A 19,194-nucleotide genomic window follows, 5' to 3' on the forward strand; every position below is an offset into this window, starting at 1 on the left:
GGAGGAGCAGGGCGGGGAGTGTAGGCGAGTGCGTTCCTCACGACACGGTCATGGAGTTCGCGATGTTGGACACGGATGATGGAGTCCATGAGCGTGGCACGGTTCTCCTTCTTCACAGCCGCGGCAGCATCCTCATCCGTTTCGTACTGCACAAACGCGAAAGCCTTCGTACCACCGCCAGTCTTGTTGGAGGAAGTAACGACATTGCAATCGATGATCTTGCCATACTGTCCAAACCTTGCAAGAACCGCATCCTTCGTCACCGTCGACGGAGGCAAGCCACCAATGTAAATCCCCTTGGTGTCAATAGGCACGTTACGAACCTTCTCAATCATATCCTGATCCAAGTTCTGGGCCCACTCAACCATCCAAGCATTCGAGCGGCGAAGATTTGTGTATGCGGAGATAGCATCCTCACGATACACAAACCTCGCAAAACACCCCCTGCGGACATTACGTCCAACAGTAGGCGGCGCAACAACCTCCTCCAACTCACCAAACGGCTCAAGCAATCCCCTAACCTCACCATCTCCAACGCCCCTTAAGTTCTGCCTCGTGATCCAAATGGTACGGTTCACCCTCGCTTTCTCGACGCGGATATGGCGACCATCGACGACGGTGTTGTGGGCTTCTGTCATGGCGCGAGTAGCTTCTTCGTCGTTTGAGAACTGGACGAAGGCGTAAGGGCGCTGGAGGGGGTCTTTGAGGACTTTGACGTGGAGGGGGGGACCCCATTTTGCGAAGTGGGCGGAGACGGAGGCGAGGAGTTGTTCGTCTGTGCGGGAGGCAGCGAGGGATGCAACGAAAAGGCAGGCGGAGGGTTTCGGGCGGTCACTCTTGGGAGGGGATTGAGCTGTGCGGGTGGCGGGGATTTGGTATTTGGCGTCGAGGAGTTCGCCGTCGGATGTAATTTCTCCCTCACTGTCGAGGTCCTTGTTGACAACATCATCCTTCTCGCTACCGGATGTGTTCAAAGCAAACACAGGCGGCAACACCTCATCCGTCTCATGCACCGTCGTCCTCCTCTTCGGACTCGGCGTTGGCGAACTCGGAGTCCTCAACACATTCGCCAACGAGGATGACTTCTTGTGGGTTTGTCCGACGGTGGTGGGCGGGGTGTCGGGGATATTGCCGCCATGGTGCTTGATAGGAGTGAGGAAAACGTCGTCGGGGGTGGAGACGTCGGAGGAGGTTGAGGAGGACGAGGGACCGCGTGAACGGCCACGGGGGAGGGCGGGGACGATGGGGGTTGCTGTTTGGGGGTTCATTGCTGTTGTCTTTCTGCAATAATATGTTAGCAGGGATAACGAGTGGAAAGGGAGAGAGTATGACAGGTACCTCGTGTATAGCTGTAGCTGACAGTTGTTGTGCAAAGTGTATCTGCCAAGAAAGCTCACCTACCAGAGAGTGATGACGAGTGGCTGAAAGCGTAACGTCGTGAGGAGTGTCCGGGGGGTGGGAGATGGACGGCCTTTTAAACCAAGACCAAGGTTCAACCTCAGCAGTTTCGAATGCAAACGAAAGAGCTGAGGTAATCACCCCCTGAACGTGAAAGTTGCATGGTCTCAAACATCTGAGTCTGCTGAGCTCCGTTCAAATGGGTTGGGAGGGGTAAGTTGAGCAAGGTTGTGTTATCGAATTCGAGGTTCGGTTGCAGGTAGGTGGGACATGGACGATGCCGAAGAGACAACACGACGTCAAAAGCGGCCTGTGTGCCGTTACGAATTTGATGGATGTTGGTTAGGAGGTCTGTGTGTAGACTGCTGATGCGATGGGGAGCGTGTTGGGCTTGGTGTGATGTTCGAGATATGAAGAGTGGAGCGCGATCTCCCCGTCCGTTAACGTTCGATTAACTTGTAGGGGTAGGTGTAGGTTTTGGATGGGATGTTGATATCGACAAAAAGACTCTTACAAACCAGCAGAATACCCTGAGTGAACGTTCCAACGAAGCCAGAGGTTGTTCGAATCAAGGTTTGGCGCTAGCGCGTTTACGTGTGATGGAACAGTTTGCCCCGCTGTTCCGTCTCTTCCCATCTGTGTCTGTCTTCTATCCATCGAAGTTGTTGGGCATCGGTGTAACGTAGATTTACTTTGTAGCCTGACATCTCTGAGCATGTCCTTGCGAGATTGACTGAACCTTGAGACTTCCTTACCCTCGTATTCTACTACATTGCGGCCCGAGCCCTGCGGTGTATCGAGGGCGTGACGGATGCGAGTCGATCAAAAATAAGGATAGGTACAGGCGAAAATGCGAATACATTGTCCTAACGAAAAAAAGACCAAAAGCTTTTGTATAGATGCTCTTTTTTCATAACTTCCATATGGATGTCTTGCGACCCAAGCTAAGATGCAACCCAATTAGTTATAGCGACGTGTACTTTGCAATGCAAATCACCACCCAAAAAACCACAACTCTTAGTAATACTATTCCTCCTTCTCCGTATTTTCTCCGCTGTTACCCCTAGCCATCCCCAATGCCGTCGTACCCGCCGCCGGCCTGACATACGGAGGCGAATTCCACTGTGCCGTCGTTCCCACCATAGCCTCCTGCTGCTGCTGCCGTCTGTAGAGTGTGACCGGTACATGACCAGTCGGCGACGCTAGCACTTGTATCTCACTTCCCTGCTGCATCTGATTCTGCCGAGGCAATTGCTGATGGACCCAATCTGCGACTTGGGCATGTTGAGCATGTTGAGCCTGTTGAGCACGTAAAGAAGCAGTGATTGTCTGTGGCGGCGGATAGCTCCCCAACATTCCCGTCTCCGCTCCCGTCTCCGGCGGTCGAATCACACCCGGCGGAGTCATACTCTCATCGCCTCCTTGGCCTGCTCCTCCTAGGCCTCTTCCTACCCCCGCCAGACCTGCTCCCGCAAGTCCACTTCCCTGGTTCATCCGCATCTGCTGCCACATTCCAACACTCCCCCTCAAGACCTCATTCTCCCCCCTCAACCCCTCCACTTCCTCAACCAACTCCCTCTGCCTCTCATTCATCTTCTCAAACTCCTTACACGCATACTCCACAATATCCCTCTTCCCCATCCGCGGTTGTGGGATTTGTAGGATTTGGCGGAGACGCTCGAAGGAGGATTTGAGGTCCATGCGGCGGCGGTGTTCGGAGACTGCGCGGGCACGTTTGATTTCGGGGGCGATGTCGGTCGGGTTGGTGAAGGTTGGGGTTGGTGAGGGTGCTTCTTCTTCTTGGGGGGAGAGGTCGGCGGTTTCGGAGGAGCGAGCGAGGGGGGAGTCTGGTGATAGGGCGAGGTATGGCGTTGACTTGACTCTTTTCAACCTCCTTGGACTCGGCGTCTCCGGTGTCCGCTCCCCGCTATGCTTCGAGCTAGACGCGAAACTCATCCCCGGAGACTGGAATAGCTCCATTGCGGTCGGTCGTGTAGGTGTCATCGTGAATGGCTGTAGACGCATTTCGGCAGCTTGACTGGAATGACGACCAAGCGATTGGACGGTGTTGGGACCGGAGACGTATCGTCGTAGACCGGGACGGGAGAGCGAGTTGTCGGAGGTGTTCCGCAGGTGAGAGGATCCGGACGTCGGGGTCTCCATTTGGTTGACAGCGCTAGCGTCGAGTGCAGTTGGTTGGTACGCTGCAAAAGAATCCATCGAGACAGGACTCGTCACGCTCCGCATGCGTGTTTGTGTCTGCGGAAAGGTGGTCGTTGCCCATGTATACGTCTGCTCCTGCGGAGTTCTCTGAAAAGGATTCTCCATGCCAGCAGGATGTGTAGTTGGACCATCGAACCCGTATCCTAAGCCCTGCGAAGCGAGACTGGACGATTGGGACGGAACGGCATCAGGCTGGTTGGTAGGTGAGCCATGGTCGTCGGAGTAGCCTTGTAACTGGTGCTGGTGTCGCGGTACAGGTACTGGTATTGGGTCTTGCGAGTAATCGGGGTTGGCTTGGCCATGGTTCACCGACTGACGCTGTTGCTGAGAAGGAGTCGTTGAATATGCATATTGCATCGAGGACCTTGAGCTTGGCGAAGGCTCTTGCATCGCTAACACCTGCTGCCTTTTTGGCCAAAAAAAAGTTGCGAAGTCAAAATATGGGCTGTTTGAGGTTTATGGTGTGGTGTGACAGTCGATCACCCGTAGTGAACCAGCGATTGTGTGAACCCAATTGCACCAAGGTTCAACTGGAATTGGCGAGTGATGTCTGGCAATTGGAATTGCAGCTGGTTGACCGGTTCACTTGCAATGGGGGAAGGAGTAAGGTTAGCGAGATATCTCCGGACGTGAACCGCTCCCGTGATATGGCAGCAGGCAGCTGGCAGCAACGGCAAGCAAGCAAGCAACCAGACTTCCTTACACCGGCACCGGGACTGCTACCCTTTCGAAAGAATGATGGACCAGCTGACAAGCCTTGGAACCTTGGGAGATCAGCAATCGCCTTCTCCCGTACTTTCGAAGAATGGAAATCTGAGGTATGAGACAACACCGAACCATGGCCCGCTGGCCATCAATCATCCATCTAGGTACTCGAGGCAATTTTACCGGCTATCCCACCCCCTTGCCGAGTCTGTCAATATATTAAAGTTTGCCGAGGAGGTTCGATATTGCTGGCATTCATCCGGTCCCCGCGGTGTAGATTTGAGTGTCACATTTTTCCTCCTGTTTTCCGGCCTTATCAACGACAGCTAACAGCTGCAATATGAGGTACTCGTTCACAAGCGTTACACTTGTATCCCTCGAAAAAGCTTCCGGCCTCAGACCCATTTGCAGTTGGTTGGGGATCCGGATATTGCTGGACTATATCGTATATTACCTCAGTCGCAGTCCGAGTGTTACGGCTCTAGATGAGACACGCCGAGTATCATGATTGTGAAGAACGATGGTACACTCAGCAGAAATCGGAGTGTACCGCAGTTGACTGTTCTTTGCCAGTACCTTCGGAGAAGAGTTCATGATACCAGCGCGGTCCGGTCAATTCGAACGGCCGGTGAGAAGGGCGGCCGCTTCTGACAGCTAACGGCCCGTCCGCAGGGGTTTGTCGGATGATTCTTTAGGGAACATACGGCAGATATTCGGATAAATGGTAAGTCAATGATGAGCCGGTTGATTCTGATATAATTGACAGTGATGAGTCAAAAACAACGTAAGTTCTGCGTCATTGGTGTAATGGTTAGCATTGAAGCCTTCCAAGCTTTAGTTCCTGGTTCGATTCCTGGATGACGCATGTTGTTTTGCTTCGCTCCAGCTTTTCTATGATCTCACGCTCAGACCCCGAGACGTGCACCGACGAGCAGCGGACTGACTCTGACAATTACTAGATTGATTCATGTCTCCATCATCACGAGACTTCATTGGTGGTGGCTCCCTACCTCAGCTGTACGCCGCTGAGAATACCGCAATGACCCAGGAGAGAGTCGGTCGTTTGCAAATCGCAGCACGCCCACCACAGGAACGGCACGATCATGAACACTTTGAATATCTACACGAAACTGCAATGCAAACATATTTCTCCAGGCAAGCTGCTATACTCCGCTTGAGGATGGTTGCCAGTCATTTAAGGCAGTGAGACCTGCTACGAACGGGATACGGCGGAGCAAGGTATCGCATTCCCAAGAAGCATAAAAGGGCGAAGCGGTACTGGCATTGGTTTTCTTTTGCTTCCCATGGGGTTCACATACAGGTTTTTTTCATGCGGAGTTGCGTTACCTGCATCTGGGGTCGTTCGGGGGTGGATTTAATATGATCGTGTTTGTCTACTATGCTATATAATCTATGCTGTCGAGAGTGCATCCTTTACCGCCTCGTACACGCCCAAGAAAATAGATCCACCAATACTGATCCAGGTAACTCTCGGTCCGATCCCCTTCAAGAATGCTTTAGGCCCTTCCTCCTTCATGATCTTCCCGGCCATCTCAAAAATCCCATGCTTCTCTTTCGCCAACATAAGACGTGTCTTAATAACATCAAACGGTGTAGTACACGCCGCCGCAAACCCACCCGCCATACTTCCAATCACCGCAGCCTCACCAGGACTGACCTTCTCCCGATTCGTCGCTTTCGCTCTCCATGACTTCGCGGCTTCATATATCGGAAACTGAATAATCGTGAATGGAATCTCACGGAACAACGTCGATCCCCATCCTCTGTATAATCCAAACACTCCTTCTGGGCTGGCGAGAACCGCGCGGAGAGCCTCGAGGGAGGAAGCGAATTGCGATGCTTGTGCACGCTGTTTGATGATCTCTGTTGGGACACGGACGGCGCAAGCTGCTGTCTCGGCGATGGAGGCGGAGATCATGTGTGCGATTGCTGGGTAGGATGTGAATATTGGTGTAAAAATCTTCTTTGATTCCTCGTATGTGACGAAGAAGAGAGCGGCTGTTCGGGACGAGTCAGATCAAGATCAGAAGAAGTAGTCATGCCGGATCAAGGATGAGCGTACCAGATGGTGCGCTACCGGCTACGACACTTCCAATGCCCTTGTAGACTCCGCTCCATCCTCCGTTGGCGAAGAATCCTCCTTTTGCTTGGAGACGGGTCTTGAGGGTGTCGAGGGGGAAGAGAGAGAGATCGACGGCGGTTCCAGCCGCTGCGCCTGCCTGTAGGTATCAATTAACGACCATTGAAAGACAGATAGGTCAAGCTCCACCTACCAGCAGGGATGTAGCGAATGTCGAAGGCATGCTGAACGGGTTCTGTTTTTGCTTTTCGCAGGGTTCACGTACGACTCGTACTTTTCGTACGCACGGTTGCGTCGCGTGCATCGTGCTGCATCTCGGGTCGAGGTCGTAAAAAGTTGACGGTGAATGCAAAGATATTTCCACATCGTTTACAGAACCTCTCGAACAGCAGCTCCTTCTCTCTATTTAAACTGCCGTCACCCAGTTCCTCACTTGCGATCTCTCAATACTTCACAGCCAATGTCTACACTCGAGGATCTTGTTAAGGCCAAGTACGATGAAGCCCTGGGTAAGTTCGGCGTTCAACGGGCCAGGCTCGGACTAATCAATGTGTGGCAGCTTCTGGAGAGCTCGTCTTCACTGAGTCTAGTGTCGGTGTTGTCGAGGAGAACCGTGTGAAGGTATTGCAAGCGAGTCACGCACGTCGCTCTGACAATACTGACATGCTCTGATACAGTACTCCATCCGCTGTGCACCCGGCCTGGCAACGAAGCCAGAAAAGAAGGATATCGACAAGGAGAAGACCGATGGAAAGCCCTTCAACCCCTTCCTCCCACCAAACCCCGCTCTTTTTGTACAGGAGATGGAACCGAAGCACACCGTTGTCCTCAACAAGTTCTGCATTGTTCCAAGACATTTCCTGTTAATCACCAAAGCATACGAAGACCAAACAAAACCTCTGAACCCCGCTGACCTCGAGGCAATCTGGAAGTGCTTCGAGGGTCTGAGGAGTAAGCACATGGCGTTCTACAATTGCGGTCCAGCCTCGGGAGCGAGTCAAGGACACAAGCACGTCCAATTCATCCCTCTGCCATCTGCGGATGAGTTCACCCCCTTCCCGGACGATATCGTGAGGGCGCAGTCTTCGAATGGTCCAGGGCTTGGGCAGCTGTTACAGCATGACGCTATCTCCTTCGAGCACTTCATCCTTCCTATCCCACGGAACCCGACACCTGATGATCTTGCAGAGATTTACGTCCACCTCCTCTCGCCGACGATTCAGGCATGTCGCATGGCCGATTGCAAGACTATCTCCTACAATGTCTGCATGACTCGTGACTGGATGTTCATGGCACCACGGGTAAACGAGGGTTGGGATGGATTAAGTTTTAACTCGACTGCGATGGTTGGTATGCTGCTCGTCAAGAGCGAGGTGGAGATGGAGAAGGTCAAGAAGGAAGGTCCTAGCAATATTTTGGCAAAGGTTGGTGTTGATAAGGGACAGGGAAATGAGGATCAGTCCGCTGCCCCCGATGGCGGGGCGCTCGCGTCTTGAAAGAGAAAGACCAGAGACAAAATAGCAGCACATAACTTACACAAAAAACTGGTATAACGAACGAATCCACGCACACGCACAATAAATAGCTCTATTCCCATGCCATGGCCATGCCCCTGGTTCCCATCTACCTTTTTCACGCACTCTCATCCTCATCCATCGTTAATTCTTCCACATAACAGCAGTTTATGGTCGAGACAGAACCTCGGCCTGCTCGGAGTCGCTGTACCCAAGCAAATACAAAATCGTCTGCAAGCTCTTCTCGTTAATCCTCGCCGGCGCCATCTGCTGCACCCTCGGCTTCGCATTAAACGCAACACCCAACCCAGCCTTCGCCAACATCCACAAATCATTCGCACCGTCTCCGACAGCGACTGTCTGTTCCAACTCTACGCCCTCGGCCTGCGCGATAACCTCCAACAACTCTGCCTTGCGCTCACCGTTAACGATCGCGCCGAATGTTTCACCGGTGAGAGTAAGACCATCGTTTGAGACGGCGAGTTGATTGGCGAAGGCGTAGTCGAGGCCGAGTTCGTGCTTGACGTATTTGGCAAGGGGGATGAATCCACCCGAGATGACAGCGAGCTTGAAGCCGAGACGCTTGAGGGCGCGGCAGAGGGCATGAGCACCGGGAGTGAAGGTGATACGTTGGCGGACAGCCTCGAAGACAGAGACGGGCAAACCCTTGAGGAGGGCGACACGACGCTTCAAGGATTCCGTGAAATCGATCTCACCGTTCATCGCGGACTCGGTGATAGCAGCGACCTGGTCCATCACACCAGCATAACGGGCGATCTCATCGATGACCTCCTGCTGGATAAGGGTAGAGTCCATATCGAAAACAACGAGACGCTTGTTGCGGCGGAAAACGTCGTTGACTTGGAGAGCGACATCGGTTGCGTTCTCACGAGAAAGCGCAAAGATTTCTTCGCGGAGAGCGACCACGTCACAGTCTGCGCTCACGGAGAGCTTGTAGTCGATACAACCGAGGTTCGCCTCAGTAAGTCGGGTCATGTCGTTGATGACAGCGTTGTACTTCCTGAGGAGAGTGGTCCATTGCTGGAGGAATTTGGGGGTAAGACCTTGGGTGGAGAGGACGGTGGCGGTGAAGTGGATGCGGCTTCCGGAGACAGCCTGGATGTTCTCTTCGGATTGTGCGGGGACCTCGAAGGAGAGGGAGAGCTTGTTCTTTTCCGCGGCGCTGACGACATCCTTGAAGACGTGGACATCAGTCGAGCGAAGAGCGACGATGGCACCGAAGGCGACACCCTTGCCAATGCAAGAGAAGGTGAAGTCCCTGATTTCGAGGTCATGCTCGGCGAGGCAGTCGACCACCACCTGAACGGCCTTCAAGTCTGTGTCACCACGCATCTGCAGGAGAACATCCTGCTTCTTTGCCCGACCACTGAAGAAGCCTTCAGGCAAGCTGTTCTTGAAGGAGGCGGGCTCCACATCGGGAGAGGATGCGCCATCTCTCATGATCTGATCCGCACCATCGACGTCACCAGACGCCGCGAGCTTGCCAGCAAGTGCCTCCTTCGCCTTCTGAAGTTCTTCGGACTTCAAGAAGGACATTGCTGAGCTGCGGTGCAAGTAGACCGGGGAGATGTGCAAACCGGACGCACGATCGTGCTTCTTGAGGATCTTGGCGAGGGCGGTGTAGTTCAACAACAACAACTCCTCGAGCTTAGTGACCCTTTGCACCAAATCGAAAAGGCTGTCGTCGAGAGGAGCGCTGTCGATTTCGGACTGAATGCTCTGGATAATGTGACTGAAGTATTCGTTCAGGTGTTTCGCTTCTTCATCAAGCTTGGCGAAGAAGTTGCCGCTCGCATAATCCAACGCCTTCAAGCGCGCAGAAATCGCTGGAGGGAAAGGATCGGAATCAGGAACGATAGTCCTGATACAGTGCTGCTGAACCTCGCGCTGGATGTAGTCGGTAAGGCCATTGTAATCGAGGATCGCAAGTTGCTGGTCCTCAGGCAACTCGTTGCGCTTTTCCTCTGCGACACGGTCAGCGAAGACGATCGACGAGACTGAATGTTAAAACTCACGGATCAGCTTTCCAAAACGAACCATGGTAATCTGGCCAGGTATACTTTTTTTTTTCTTGGGTTGCACGGACGCTGATCTGGCACACCTGCATAAGCCAACCGCCGCAGCCTCAGGCAGAAAGACAGAACCTTAATCTGAGCCCCACAGTTGGATGCAGCTGTTGAGGTGGGGGTCCTGGGAGGGATTGAGCAGGTGTATCTTCGAAGGGTGCGGAGATAACAAATGTGAGTTGAATATGCACAACTACTGGGTGAAAGGGTGCAAAAAGTAAAACGAGTGCGTCATCCAGGAATCGAACCAGGAACTAAAGCTTGGAAGGCTTCAATGCTAACCATTACACCAATGACGCAGAAGGTGAGTGTTCCGGGCGCATTCAAAACTGATTCACACTAAGAAAAAAGCTTCCTAAAATCATCGGGAAGTGAATTGTGCTGCCCACGCCTAGCAACGTTTGGTTTCATGTCGGGCTTGGGAAACTCGAGTGTGGTTTCTCGGTATTGGCGACTTCCTTGCACGCGCGTTTGTCACTTTTACACCACCAGAACGGGCACCGCGACGGGAATGATGAACGTGGACGACGTCTTTCAGGTCAGTATTGCTGCCGTATAATAACTACATAACTGCGGACGTGCTTCAAATGAAGAACATTCAGAGTTTGAATCAACTTGCCTTATGCGGCTTTTTGTTCCCGCGCCTGGGATGAGCCTGCGTTCCGATAACAGAAGCGTGAGATTGCGTGAGATATCCGTCAAATGATCGATAATAATATGAAGATGGTGTGCACGGGTGAATGAAGTGGAGAAGCATGATTGAAGTATGTGCACGCCGCATTACAGTGGGGTTCAAGAATGAAAAACGTAAAAAAAGCAAGGCGACGAGCCAGGATTGAACTGACGACCACCTGCACCCAAAGCAGGTATGATACCACTACACCATCGTCGCCGGTGCTGAAAGGGGTATGGCACAATTGTAATATGTACCCGTTTTCCTGAACAATGTCAACGATATCTTCTGTCACACGGTAAAGAAGCTCAATGCTTCACTAAGCAACCACAAGTATACTGTCGTCCAATATTTTGCCCAAACTGACACCGGCACTGACCGGCCAAGGTACTGAACGTCTCTTGTTTACAATTCGACAAACTGGGTCCGTCATGAATCTCAAGCTCGAGCTCATATGATCATGATGAGCGTCCATTGCTGTGACATTGTGCAGCGGAACTTCAAATGGCCTTCAATACCGCCCCGGCCAAATTTCACAGGCTATTCGTGTTGTAGAGGTGTATGGTACAGTTTTGTTTTTCACCTTAAACAGTTCAGAAGGACATCGGCCGACATCGGTGCCGCAGCGACGACACACACCAGCTGCTTGTAGGGGTGAAACCTTCGAAGTTCATGGCGAAAACTGCTTGATTTGGAGTTATAGCTCTGTAAATTCGTAATATGAAACGATGAACACAGCCCATCCATCACAGCAAATGCTTTTATCCGTTTGCCCTTAATATCGCTGCAAGCCTATCACTCCATGGCCACCGCACTCAACCTCCGCGGATACGCGCATACATCCCGTACACCACCAATACAATATCGATGGACGACCTTACCGACGAGCAGATCCTGGCTTTGACGCAAGACATCGTTGACAAGGAAGGCGAAAATGTTCCTCTTGTTGGACAGAAGAAACATATCTCGGCGCTGGCCGATGAGTTTGAGTGTGCAAGCCTGATATACCAATTGAAAGTCGAGGTGCGTAGGAGTGCCCTATCTCCAACTGGCAGTTGCTGAACTGAACCTGTGTAGGCGCTATCGCAGAAATATAGCAGCTACCGCAAGACTCGTGGGGATGGAAACTGCTTTTACCGCGGTAAGCATACATCCTACATAGGCCACGGGACGTCATTAACAAGTCATAGCATTCGCCATGGCTTACTTCGAGTCCATACTCACTCGGCCATCTCATAACGAACTCTCACGTATCGAATCAATCACCAAATCTACTCTCGACCCAGCTGGTTTCGAGCCCATCGCCTACGAGGATTTCGCCGATGTGACCTACGAGATCTTAGAAAGTCTCCCACACGCCGTGGAAGAAGATCTAGAACGACGTATGGCTACGCCGGAGGAGAGTAACGCTGTTGTAGTCCACCTCAGATTTCTTGCAAGTGCGTTCATGAAATTGCATCCGGAGGATTATGAAGCTTTCTTGGAAGAACCACTCCGAACTTTCTGTGAGAAGTATGTGGAGGCTGTTGGGAGGGAAGCCGACCATATCATGTACGTTTTGCCGCATTGTCTACTTGAGTGATGCTAACAAAGTGAAGGATTGCCGCTCTTGTCCGCGTGCTGGGTGTTGGCGTTGATGTTGTGTATCTGGATCAAGGAGAGGGACTCGAACCCTTCGTGCATGAGTTCCGTCCAGAAGGCAACGACGGTTCCGGTGTGGTGGTGAGGTTGCTCTACAGGTATATTCTCCTTCGGTTTGAAAGGCAAATCGTGATACTGACGGTATCTAGACCCGGACATTACGATATTCTATACACAGAATAAGACGACACACTCCGCATCCACCCCGCGTGACTTCTATCGCACAACCTATCAGCAGTTGTCCTTACCGCTTCCATACGCCCATATCATGCGCCAGTTGAATGCACCCCTTGATCGCAATCCTTTTTGTCGCCCCTTCTTCCTCGTCCTTCTTATTTGCCACTTTAAACTTTGTTTAATGCACGTGCGCGTCCCCACAGAAAACTCCCGCATCTCAAATAAGTGAACGACAGCGCCGCTCATCCTAGCCAACAAGAAATCAATAAGTCAAAATGGTACGGAGATTCCCTGATGAGGTTGTTGTCGTCGTCAGGAGCTGTTTCTCTGTCTGCTCGGTGTGCTCGGAGTTAGGCATCAGAATGGATGAATCGATGATTTGGTGTGCGGGTGGCGACTGCATGCACACCGGACGGGCGATGGGACAGTGTTGACGGACGACGACGAGCAACCCAGAGTTTCGAAAGATTTAAATAATTGACATTGTGCTTCAGGTTCTCGCTATCGACCTTCTTAACCCCTCCCCCGCCCACGAGGCCAAGCAGCACAAGCTCAAGCAGCTTGTCCAGGGCCCCCGCTCCTTCTTCATGGACGTCAAGTGCCCCGGATGCTTCAACATCACCACTGTACGTATTCCCTTTATTCGTTGAGGTTTGGAGGTTTCGGTGTGGATATGCGGTGTTGCGGAGGTGGAGGTTCGGACGAGTTGATGGGCATGGTTGGGCATGGATTCATTGGTTTGAGGAAAGCCACTACGAGGATGTTATTAGTGTAGTCTGCGAAAGCGGACGATGACCACTGCGTGCGCAGCTGTTATGGGAGGTGATACTCCCTAAGCCGCCCAGCTTGTGTCCATCCACTCGTCCAACTCCCACCCCGTTGCGCTTGCTGTCTACATCGAGCTGCCCGCTCATGGATTCGGTTCGCAACGATACTAATCCAATCCTTTAGGTCTTCTCCCACGCCCAGACCGTTGTCCTTTGCGGTTCGTGCGCCACTGTTCTCTGCCAGCCCACTGGTGGTAAGTGCCGCTTGACCGAGGGCTGCTCTTTCCGTCGCAAGCAGTAAATGTTTCCTTAATTGGGAACGTTTACCTGGCTAGGTGTGGTTGAGATGCAGTGTCAGTCATAACTGTCCGGTGTGGCAGGGTGGTTTTCTGTTTGTTGATGGGACTTGAGTGTGCTTCCGCATGGCGCTGACTACGCATGTGTCGAGGTCTCTTGTCTTTGGTTAGGATCAATCTTGGTGGTGATGTTTGATTTCTTATTTAGTTTTCAGCAAATGGATAAATCCTGTCGCCCGGAAATCTGCTCCGTCCCTATCCTGTCCAATCTCATCCTTTCTGCTCGTATGTGTGATGGAAGCCAACAGCTATCACGAATAGCTCACCCTCCATCTCTCCGTGTTCCGTATATTTGTTTCGTTGCCCGGGGTCCATCGACAGCAGGCCGTCCGTCCGGGGTTCCCCACACCGCGGTGGTGCTACGGCGGTGTGCCAATCGCAACTGCCGCAGCGTACGACGTCAGGGCTCCCCCAGGCCTCCTCCTCCAGCGTCATCCAACCAACAACATCCCTTATATACTCTCCGTCTACCAACTCCTGTAGTCCGGCTACCATCATCGAAGTATAACATGACAACATCCAGATCAATCAGCAGACTTGCAACCGCTCTCCCTCGCTTGACGCCAGCTTCTTTCGCTGTACGACCATTCACCTCAAAGACCGCCGACCTCTTCCCGAAGCGCAAAGCCTCTCTTCCGAACTTAGGGAATTTCCTCCCATGGACGAAGAACAAGTCGGATGATCCATCCAACCCAGGCGAGAAAGGCTCGGGAATCGTCTCGAGCTTGCTCTATGGGACGCCAGAGGCGCACGAGGACGCGAAAGTCTTGGAGCAAGGGTTCAGCAAGAAGTTAGGGAGAGGGAAGTACGTTCATGAGATTATTGAACATAAGGTGAAACCTGATAGAGTCGAGGAGTACCTTGAGTTGATGTGCGTGTCGAGTCCTCTCCCGTGATGAACAAGAACAAGTACTGACAACGACATGAAGTGAGAAGACCTATCCTAAACTTGCGGCCAACCCAGCCAATAATGCGCACCATGTCGGCTCATGGCGAACTGTTATCGGAGAACTCGACTCGTTCATCCATATCTGGGAATACAAGGGATACTCTGGCTATCATGAGACAATCCGCCGGTTGAATGAAGACCCAATGTACAGCGACTATCTCGAGACCATTCCCGCTTACATCAGCTCGCGCCACAATGACTTTATGCAAGAATTCGCGTTCTGGCCAACCTCGTCTCCTCGCACCATGGGCGGTGTCTTTGAACTTCGCACGTACGATCTTCGCCCGGGTAACCTCCTGCAGTGGGAAACCGCCTGGCGTCGAGGGTTGGAGTGCAGGAAGCAGGTCATGCAGCCTGTTGGTGCTTGGTTTACTCAGATGGGAAGGTTGAATCGCGTACACCATTTGTGGCAGTTTGAGAATTTGCAAACAAGGAAGAAGCAGAGGGAGGAGTGTTGGCAAATGGAGGGATGGGCTGAAACTGTACATGAAACGGTGCCGTTGATGGACAAGATGGAAAGTCGCATTTTAGTGCCATTGGACTTCTCGCCGTTGAAGTAGGCAAACTCGGAAGGCGGGTGTGTGGTGTATCATAACGTAGTTGGGACCCGTCTAACTCTTAGCGACCCAATGTATCAAAAATACCAGTTATATCACGTCAAGGTCCATTCGTGTCCCTCAATGACGTAAGAACCGCAAGTGTATCTTGGGTATCCCTGCTCAAGACGTTTGCCGCAACGGTCTCCTTGTCACCACAAAACTCCAACGTCATTATTGCCTTTGCCTCGACCTCCTCCATGATCCGCTTCAAACTGTCCTTCACAACTGAAGCATCAGCTTCCCCTTCAGAAATACCATCCATATACAGCTTGAGGCGCCTCAGTTCGGGTGTTCCCGGTGCCAACTGCGTGGGAGAAATGCGTGACAGCCGCAGAGCTACCAAGACTCGGAAAGACGGCCCATGCTGCGATATTGTGTAGTCACCGAAATAGCCCTCACGATCCAACCAATCCTTCTGTTCTTTTCCCAGCAAGGCAAGAACTTCGTCATCTATGCGCACTTCGTTGTACGGGTTGCCAGGTACTGCAAATCCATACTCCACTTGCAAAAAGCTATTCGGATGTTGGCCGTAACTCAAAAACACCTGCTCTCCAGGCTGATATGATCGTGTACTAATGACTTGAAAAGACGACGGCGTCAATTTGATCTCGACGTGGGGCTCAAGTGAATGGTTCAGGAAGTCCACCACTGGGGCTAGAGTCATGTTGTCTGCTTCGCTTGTGTTGGAAACCTTTGCGTATAGACAGCGTGTGTTCACACATAGCCACCAATAGACGAGATTCGTTCGTGATGGTGGCAGGCAGACATCAGGGTATGCTTCCAGGAAGGACTGTATGGCCGAGTAATCCTTCTCGAAATTCTGCAGTTGCTTATCCGACAACACTATAGCAGACGGTTAGGAAGATAAGCAGAGCTGTCTTTAAGAGAATGCTTACTTTGCGCAGCGCTCGACAAGTATTTTCGCCATTCTTCTTCCCAGCATAGCGGTGCTCCGGCAAAGTCCTCTACGAGAGGTAATGCATTAATGTAAGGCCTCAAAGTACTTTCGGGTCCCATCGAGTGTTCGACATAAAGATGCAAGGCCAAGAGCTGGTGCGCGGTCAAAGAGTGCTGCTTCAGGTGCTGGCCATATCGGGATTGCAGTGTTCGAATGTTGAGCAGTAAAGATGAAGGTAGACTAATCAGGACTTCACGCGGCTACTTGAAGGGGTGAGAAAGAGTGGATAATATCTCGAATTTGGTTGACGGACCTTTATTGGCTCTGTAGCCACCATTCCTCGGCCAGTATCTGCATACACTCGTCAGTCACGGTCAGACGACTCGAGATGGCACAACAGACCTTCAAACTCCCATGGAGCAATCTTATTGATCTTGCCACCATTCCTTGCCACCCATTCGAGTAAGTGCTCCGTCTTGGGGTCATTCACTATTGGTGCGGTCATCTGTTGTTGGTGTTTCTAAAAATAGAAATTTGGGAAGACTACGTTACAACGAACACGCCGCACAGCGTCTACTCATACAGCAAAACCGCCCCGCCGAACAATCAACTCAGCTCACCCATACACTTGAACACAGAGACACACCCACATTATCTTCTTCAATGCGACTAACGCTTCGCCTACCCGTGCCCTTAACATTCAAACGTTTTAACAGCACCACGGCTGCAAGAAAAGTGTTTCACATATCTTTTCCGGGGCAGATATCGTATCTCAAGGCCGGCGCGGCTCAGGACCTGATTGTCAGGCGGTTGTTAGATTACAAGGCTTCTCCATCAGCATTCGTCTTTGCAAATGGCCTCAATACAGCACCAACCGTGCCGTCAATAGTGATGACGATGCAGATGGAGCCTACGTACACCTGTGGTCGCAGGGAGAGAGGGACCGTCAGTGAAGAGCAGCGCATAGAGCTAGAGAATGGCGGTGTATTGGGCCAGGCGAAGTTTGTTGAAGCACAACGAGGAGGCCAGACCACATTTCATGGTCCTGGACAAATGGTTGCCTACCCTATCATTGACCTCAAGTCATTCAATGTACGTCGTTTCCACTCCACTTTATTCTCTGTTTCTGATGACACCGCAGATCACACCAAGATGCTACGTTTCAATGTTGGAAAAGGTATTAATATCTCTTTTCAATTCTTATTCTATCTCCGCACAAACAACAGAAAACACTGGGGTTTGGACAGATGAGGATCATAAGATTGCTGCCATTGGTATTCATGTCCGAAGGAATATTACGTCGCACGGAATTGCTCTGAATATTGACACGAACCTAGACTGGTTCAGGCGGATTGTAGCATGCGGTTTACCGGACAAGCAAACCACAACGATGAAAGAACAACTCGGAAGAGAAGTCTCTTTTCGCGATGTGGAGGGTGGCTTTGTCAAGGAGCTCGCACGGAAGCTGCATTGCAACATCAAGGACATAGTCACAGTGCCAATTGAGGAACTCGATGCTGGTATGGATGAGACTGCGTTCACCCTTGCAGTTCGGGAACTTCTGGAAACCAGAGGTGTGTTACCTACGAAGTCGCACACGTGATAGACAGAAACGGCATCACTACGGAACAATGAGGGCAACCACATAATATTAGACTTAGCCGTTCGTGGTATCTCCTAGACTCCGGATGGCAGTGACTTCTGCAACTCTCCATATGCCTCTCGCAACGCCGCATGTGCCTTCTGCAACTCTGCGTATTCCTTCTGCCAATCCGTGTCCCCCGACTCTTCTAGCGGGGGTCTATCCTTCCCCTGCAACATTTCATCCTGCAACCGTGCCTCTTCTGCCAAGATTTCTCTTTCAGAAAGATCCCTGCTGGTTTTCAGTCTAAACCGCGCTTTCACTAAATTCACCATCAAGTCGTTCACAGGTGTAGCTACGCCTGCGGCTTGTCCAAGGCGGACAATGTAACCGTTGATATAATCAATTTCTGTATCGCGCGAACGGTCGATATCTTGAAGCATCGATGACCTATTAAAGGCGGTAGACCTAGCAATGCTTTTGACCTTTGAATACACTCGGTCAGGATCAAACCGGTCACGAGAAGCTAGTTCTCTGAGACGGGGTGTTGACATGATGCAAGTAATCGCTTCGGTGACAATTGTCCGTATGATTGCCGACAACGGCCTGTTGACTAGAAGCTCACCATTCAAGCAATTAAAAAGTGCCGTGAGAGGATTGATACAGGCGTTCACGATCAGTTTCTCAAGCTGACTGTTCTGGGCGACATCCCATGCCTCCAAGTGGCACCCCAATATTGACGCTTGCTGAAGGGACGCAATCGTCCATGCCAGAGATTGCGTCCTGGGATTTTGTTTGAGGTCCGTAATTGAAGGGATTTGACCTTTTCCACGCCACTCTATGAATGGCGAAGGCACGATACCAAGGGACACCTTGCCCAATCCAGCATGGTTGATATGAAAGTGATCCTCTCCAGTCTTGACTGCGTGAGTAGTTGTACCAACTACGAAATTTGGCCTTCGCTGCGCATCTGGCCAGAATGACTGTATCACTTCGTCCAGTACACCCATGCCATTCTGTAGCAATACTACAGTACTTGATGGTGATAGTCGGGGAGCGACAAGTTCGACTGCTTCCAATGCGTGTATAGCTTTTGTCGTGACGATCAAGCTTTTGATATGAGGCCGTCTTGGTCCAGAGCGCAGGACTTTCGGATTATTCACCTCGACGTCAAGCCCGTTCCCCAGAATCGCTTCAGCATGCGAGTCCACCTTTATACCGCCGAGCCGCTGAAGGGCATCCGCCATCTTCTGTTTCCGAAGCAATAGCGTAACATTGGGTGGCGGCGGATGAGGTGGTAACCGTGGTACTCTCAAACAATGAGCTACTAGGCAGCCAATATTTCCTGCTCCAAGAATATGGATTTTATTCATTCCATGCGTGTCGCAGTTGCAGACGGGCCTATACTCGCATTCCCCGATCGATCGTACAGGTCTCGCGGCTATGAATTATCGTCCAGCAACGAGTTCGATGCCGTAGATTGTGTAAAGAGTGCGAAAATGCCGATGCACCGAGATGTATTGC

The 19,194-nt window shown here is 51.6% G+C and overlaps 11 protein-coding genes and 3 non-coding genes across 14 annotated transcripts; 6 read left to right on the forward strand and 8 right to left on the reverse strand.

Moving 5' to 3' along the window:
* Positions 1–557: 557 nt before the first annotated feature.
* On the reverse strand, positions 558–842 carry SAICODRAFT_49915 (RNA-binding domain-containing protein; the record flags this gene model as incomplete). The annotated part of the gene is made up of 1 exon (XM_019168988.1): positions 558–842. A coding segment is annotated over one exon (285 nt), but the record flags the coding sequence as incomplete, so codon positions are not given.
* A 1,419-nt stretch (positions 843–2,261) lies between these two features.
* SAICODRAFT_31832 (uncharacterized protein) lies at positions 2,262–2,918 on the reverse strand. Its single transcript, XM_019168025.1, has one exon. The coding sequence runs from the start codon at positions 2,908–2,910 to the stop codon at positions 2,425–2,427; it is 486 nt and encodes a 161-aa protein (XP_019021651.1). The 5' UTR covers positions 2,911–2,918; the 3' UTR covers positions 2,262–2,424.
* Positions 2,919–5,119: 2,201 nt separating this feature from the next.
* SAICODRAFT_t156 lies at positions 5,120–5,191 on the forward strand. The gene has a single exon. It is a non-coding gene; the product is annotated as a tRNA-Gly (tRNA).
* Positions 5,192–5,548: 357 nt separating this feature from the next.
* On the reverse strand, positions 5,549–6,650 carry SAICODRAFT_67642 (putative mitochondrial carrier protein PET8; the record flags this gene model as incomplete). The annotated part of the gene is made up of 3 exons (XM_019170328.1): positions 5,549–6,345; positions 6,410–6,566; positions 6,621–6,650. 3 exons carry the CDS (start codon positions 6,648–6,650, stop codon positions 5,738–5,740), a joined length of 795 nt encoding a protein of 264 aa, XP_019021652.1. The 3' UTR covers positions 5,549–5,737.
* Positions 6,651–6,887: 237 nt separating this feature from the next.
* Positions 6,888–7,923, forward strand: SAICODRAFT_27495 (ATP adenylyltransferase; the record flags this gene model as incomplete). Its single annotated transcript, XM_019167036.1, has 3 exons — positions 6,888–6,936; positions 6,987–7,048; positions 7,105–7,923. The coding sequence occupies 3 exons, from the start codon at positions 6,888–6,890 to the stop codon at positions 7,921–7,923; spliced, it is 930 nt and encodes a 309-aa protein (XP_019021653.1).
* Positions 7,924–8,109: 186 nt separating this feature from the next.
* On the reverse strand, positions 8,110–10,002 carry SAICODRAFT_9818 (phosphoserine phosphatase serb; the record flags this gene model as incomplete). The annotated part of the gene is made up of 2 exons (XM_019172147.1): positions 8,110–9,926; positions 9,978–10,002. The coding sequence occupies 2 exons, from the start codon at positions 10,000–10,002 to the stop codon at positions 8,110–8,112; spliced, it is 1,842 nt and encodes a 613-aa protein (XP_019021654.1).
* A 253-nt stretch (positions 10,003–10,255) lies between these two features.
* Positions 10,256–10,327, reverse strand: SAICODRAFT_t158. Its single transcript has one exon. It is a non-coding gene; the product is annotated as a tRNA-Gly (tRNA).
* Positions 10,328–10,848: 521 nt separating this feature from the next.
* On the reverse strand, positions 10,849–10,920 carry SAICODRAFT_t157. The gene has a single exon. It is a non-coding gene; the product is annotated as a tRNA-Pro (tRNA).
* A 648-nt stretch (positions 10,921–11,568) lies between these two features.
* SAICODRAFT_27497 (cysteine proteinase) lies at positions 11,569–12,525 on the forward strand (the record flags this gene model as incomplete). The annotated part of the gene is made up of 5 exons (XM_019167037.1): positions 11,569–11,724; positions 11,779–11,842; positions 11,892–12,252; positions 12,300–12,440; positions 12,492–12,525. 5 exons carry the CDS (start codon positions 11,569–11,571, stop codon positions 12,523–12,525), a joined length of 756 nt encoding a protein of 251 aa, XP_019021655.1.
* A 485-nt stretch (positions 12,526–13,010) lies between these two features.
* On the forward strand, positions 13,011–13,587 carry SAICODRAFT_61416 (40S ribosomal protein S27; the record flags this gene model as incomplete). Its single annotated transcript, XM_019169842.1, has 2 exons — positions 13,011–13,145; positions 13,471–13,587. Coding segments are annotated over 2 exons (252 nt in total), but the record flags the coding sequence as incomplete, so codon positions are not given.
* Positions 13,588–14,151: 564 nt separating this feature from the next.
* Positions 14,152–15,151, forward strand: SAICODRAFT_27498 (NIPSNAP-domain-containing protein; the record flags this gene model as incomplete). The annotated part of the gene is made up of 2 exons (XM_019167038.1): positions 14,152–14,513; positions 14,572–15,151. The coding sequence occupies 2 exons, from the start codon at positions 14,152–14,154 to the stop codon at positions 15,149–15,151; spliced, it is 942 nt and encodes a 313-aa protein (XP_019021657.1).
* SAICODRAFT_84808 (SET domain-containing protein) lies at positions 15,112–16,599 on the reverse strand. The gene is made up of 4 exons (XM_019171381.1): positions 16,491–16,599; positions 16,402–16,439; positions 16,087–16,348; positions 15,112–16,033 (listed from the first exon to the last, which is right to left on the reverse strand). The coding sequence occupies exons 1-4, from the start codon at positions 16,591–16,593 to the stop codon at positions 15,249–15,251; spliced, it is 1,188 nt and encodes a 395-aa protein (XP_019021658.1). The 5' UTR covers positions 16,594–16,599; the 3' UTR covers positions 15,112–15,248.
* A 380-nt stretch (positions 16,600–16,979) lies between these two features.
* Positions 16,980–17,691, forward strand: SAICODRAFT_61346 (lipoyltransferase; the record flags this gene model as incomplete). Its single annotated transcript, XM_019169835.1, has 2 exons — positions 16,980–17,180; positions 17,230–17,691. The coding sequence occupies 2 exons, from the start codon at positions 16,980–16,982 to the stop codon at positions 17,689–17,691; spliced, it is 663 nt and encodes a 220-aa protein (XP_019021659.1).
* Positions 17,692–17,720: 29 nt separating this feature from the next.
* Positions 17,721–18,939, reverse strand: SAICODRAFT_31838 (2-dehydropantoate 2-reductase). Its single transcript, XM_019168026.1, has one exon. It carries the CDS (start codon positions 18,915–18,917, stop codon positions 17,766–17,768), a length of 1,152 nt encoding a protein of 383 aa, XP_019021660.1. The 5' UTR covers positions 18,918–18,939; the 3' UTR covers positions 17,721–17,765.
* Between the last annotated feature and the right edge of the window lie 255 nt (positions 18,940–19,194).

This window comes from Saitoella complicata (assembly GCF_001661265.1).
Source record: "Saitoella complicata NRRL Y-17804 unplaced genomic scaffold SAICOscaffold_25, whole genome shotgun sequence".
In the NCBI taxonomy this organism is placed as follows: domain Eukaryota; kingdom Fungi; phylum Ascomycota; class Saitoellomycetes; order Saitoellales; family Saitoellaceae; genus Saitoella; species Saitoella complicata.

What these genes read in the sequence shown, in the direction of transcription:
- SAICODRAFT_31832 (XM_019168025.1), bottom strand. Translation starts at nt 2,910, where the DNA reads ATGTGGCAGCAGATGCGGATGAACCAGGGAAGTGGACTTGCGGGAGCA.
- SAICODRAFT_84808 (XM_019171381.1), bottom strand. Translation starts at nt 16,593, where the DNA reads ATGACCGCACCAATAGTGAATGACCCCAAGACGGAGCACTTACTCGAA. An exon ending in TGCTCCATGGGAGTTTGAAG is followed by an intron (nt 16,440 to 16,490) that starts GTCTGTTGTGCC and finishes GAGTGTATGCAG; the next exon opens with ATACTGGCCGAGGAATGGTG. An exon ending in CTTGTCGAGCGCTGCGCAAA is followed by an intron (nt 16,034 to 16,086) that starts GTAAGCATTCTC and finishes CGTCTGCTATAG; the next exon opens with TGTTGTCGGATAAGCAACTG.
- SAICODRAFT_31838 (XM_019168026.1), bottom strand. Translation starts at nt 18,917, where the DNA reads ATGGCGGATGCCCTTCAGCGGCTCGGCGGTATAAAGGTGGACTCGCAT.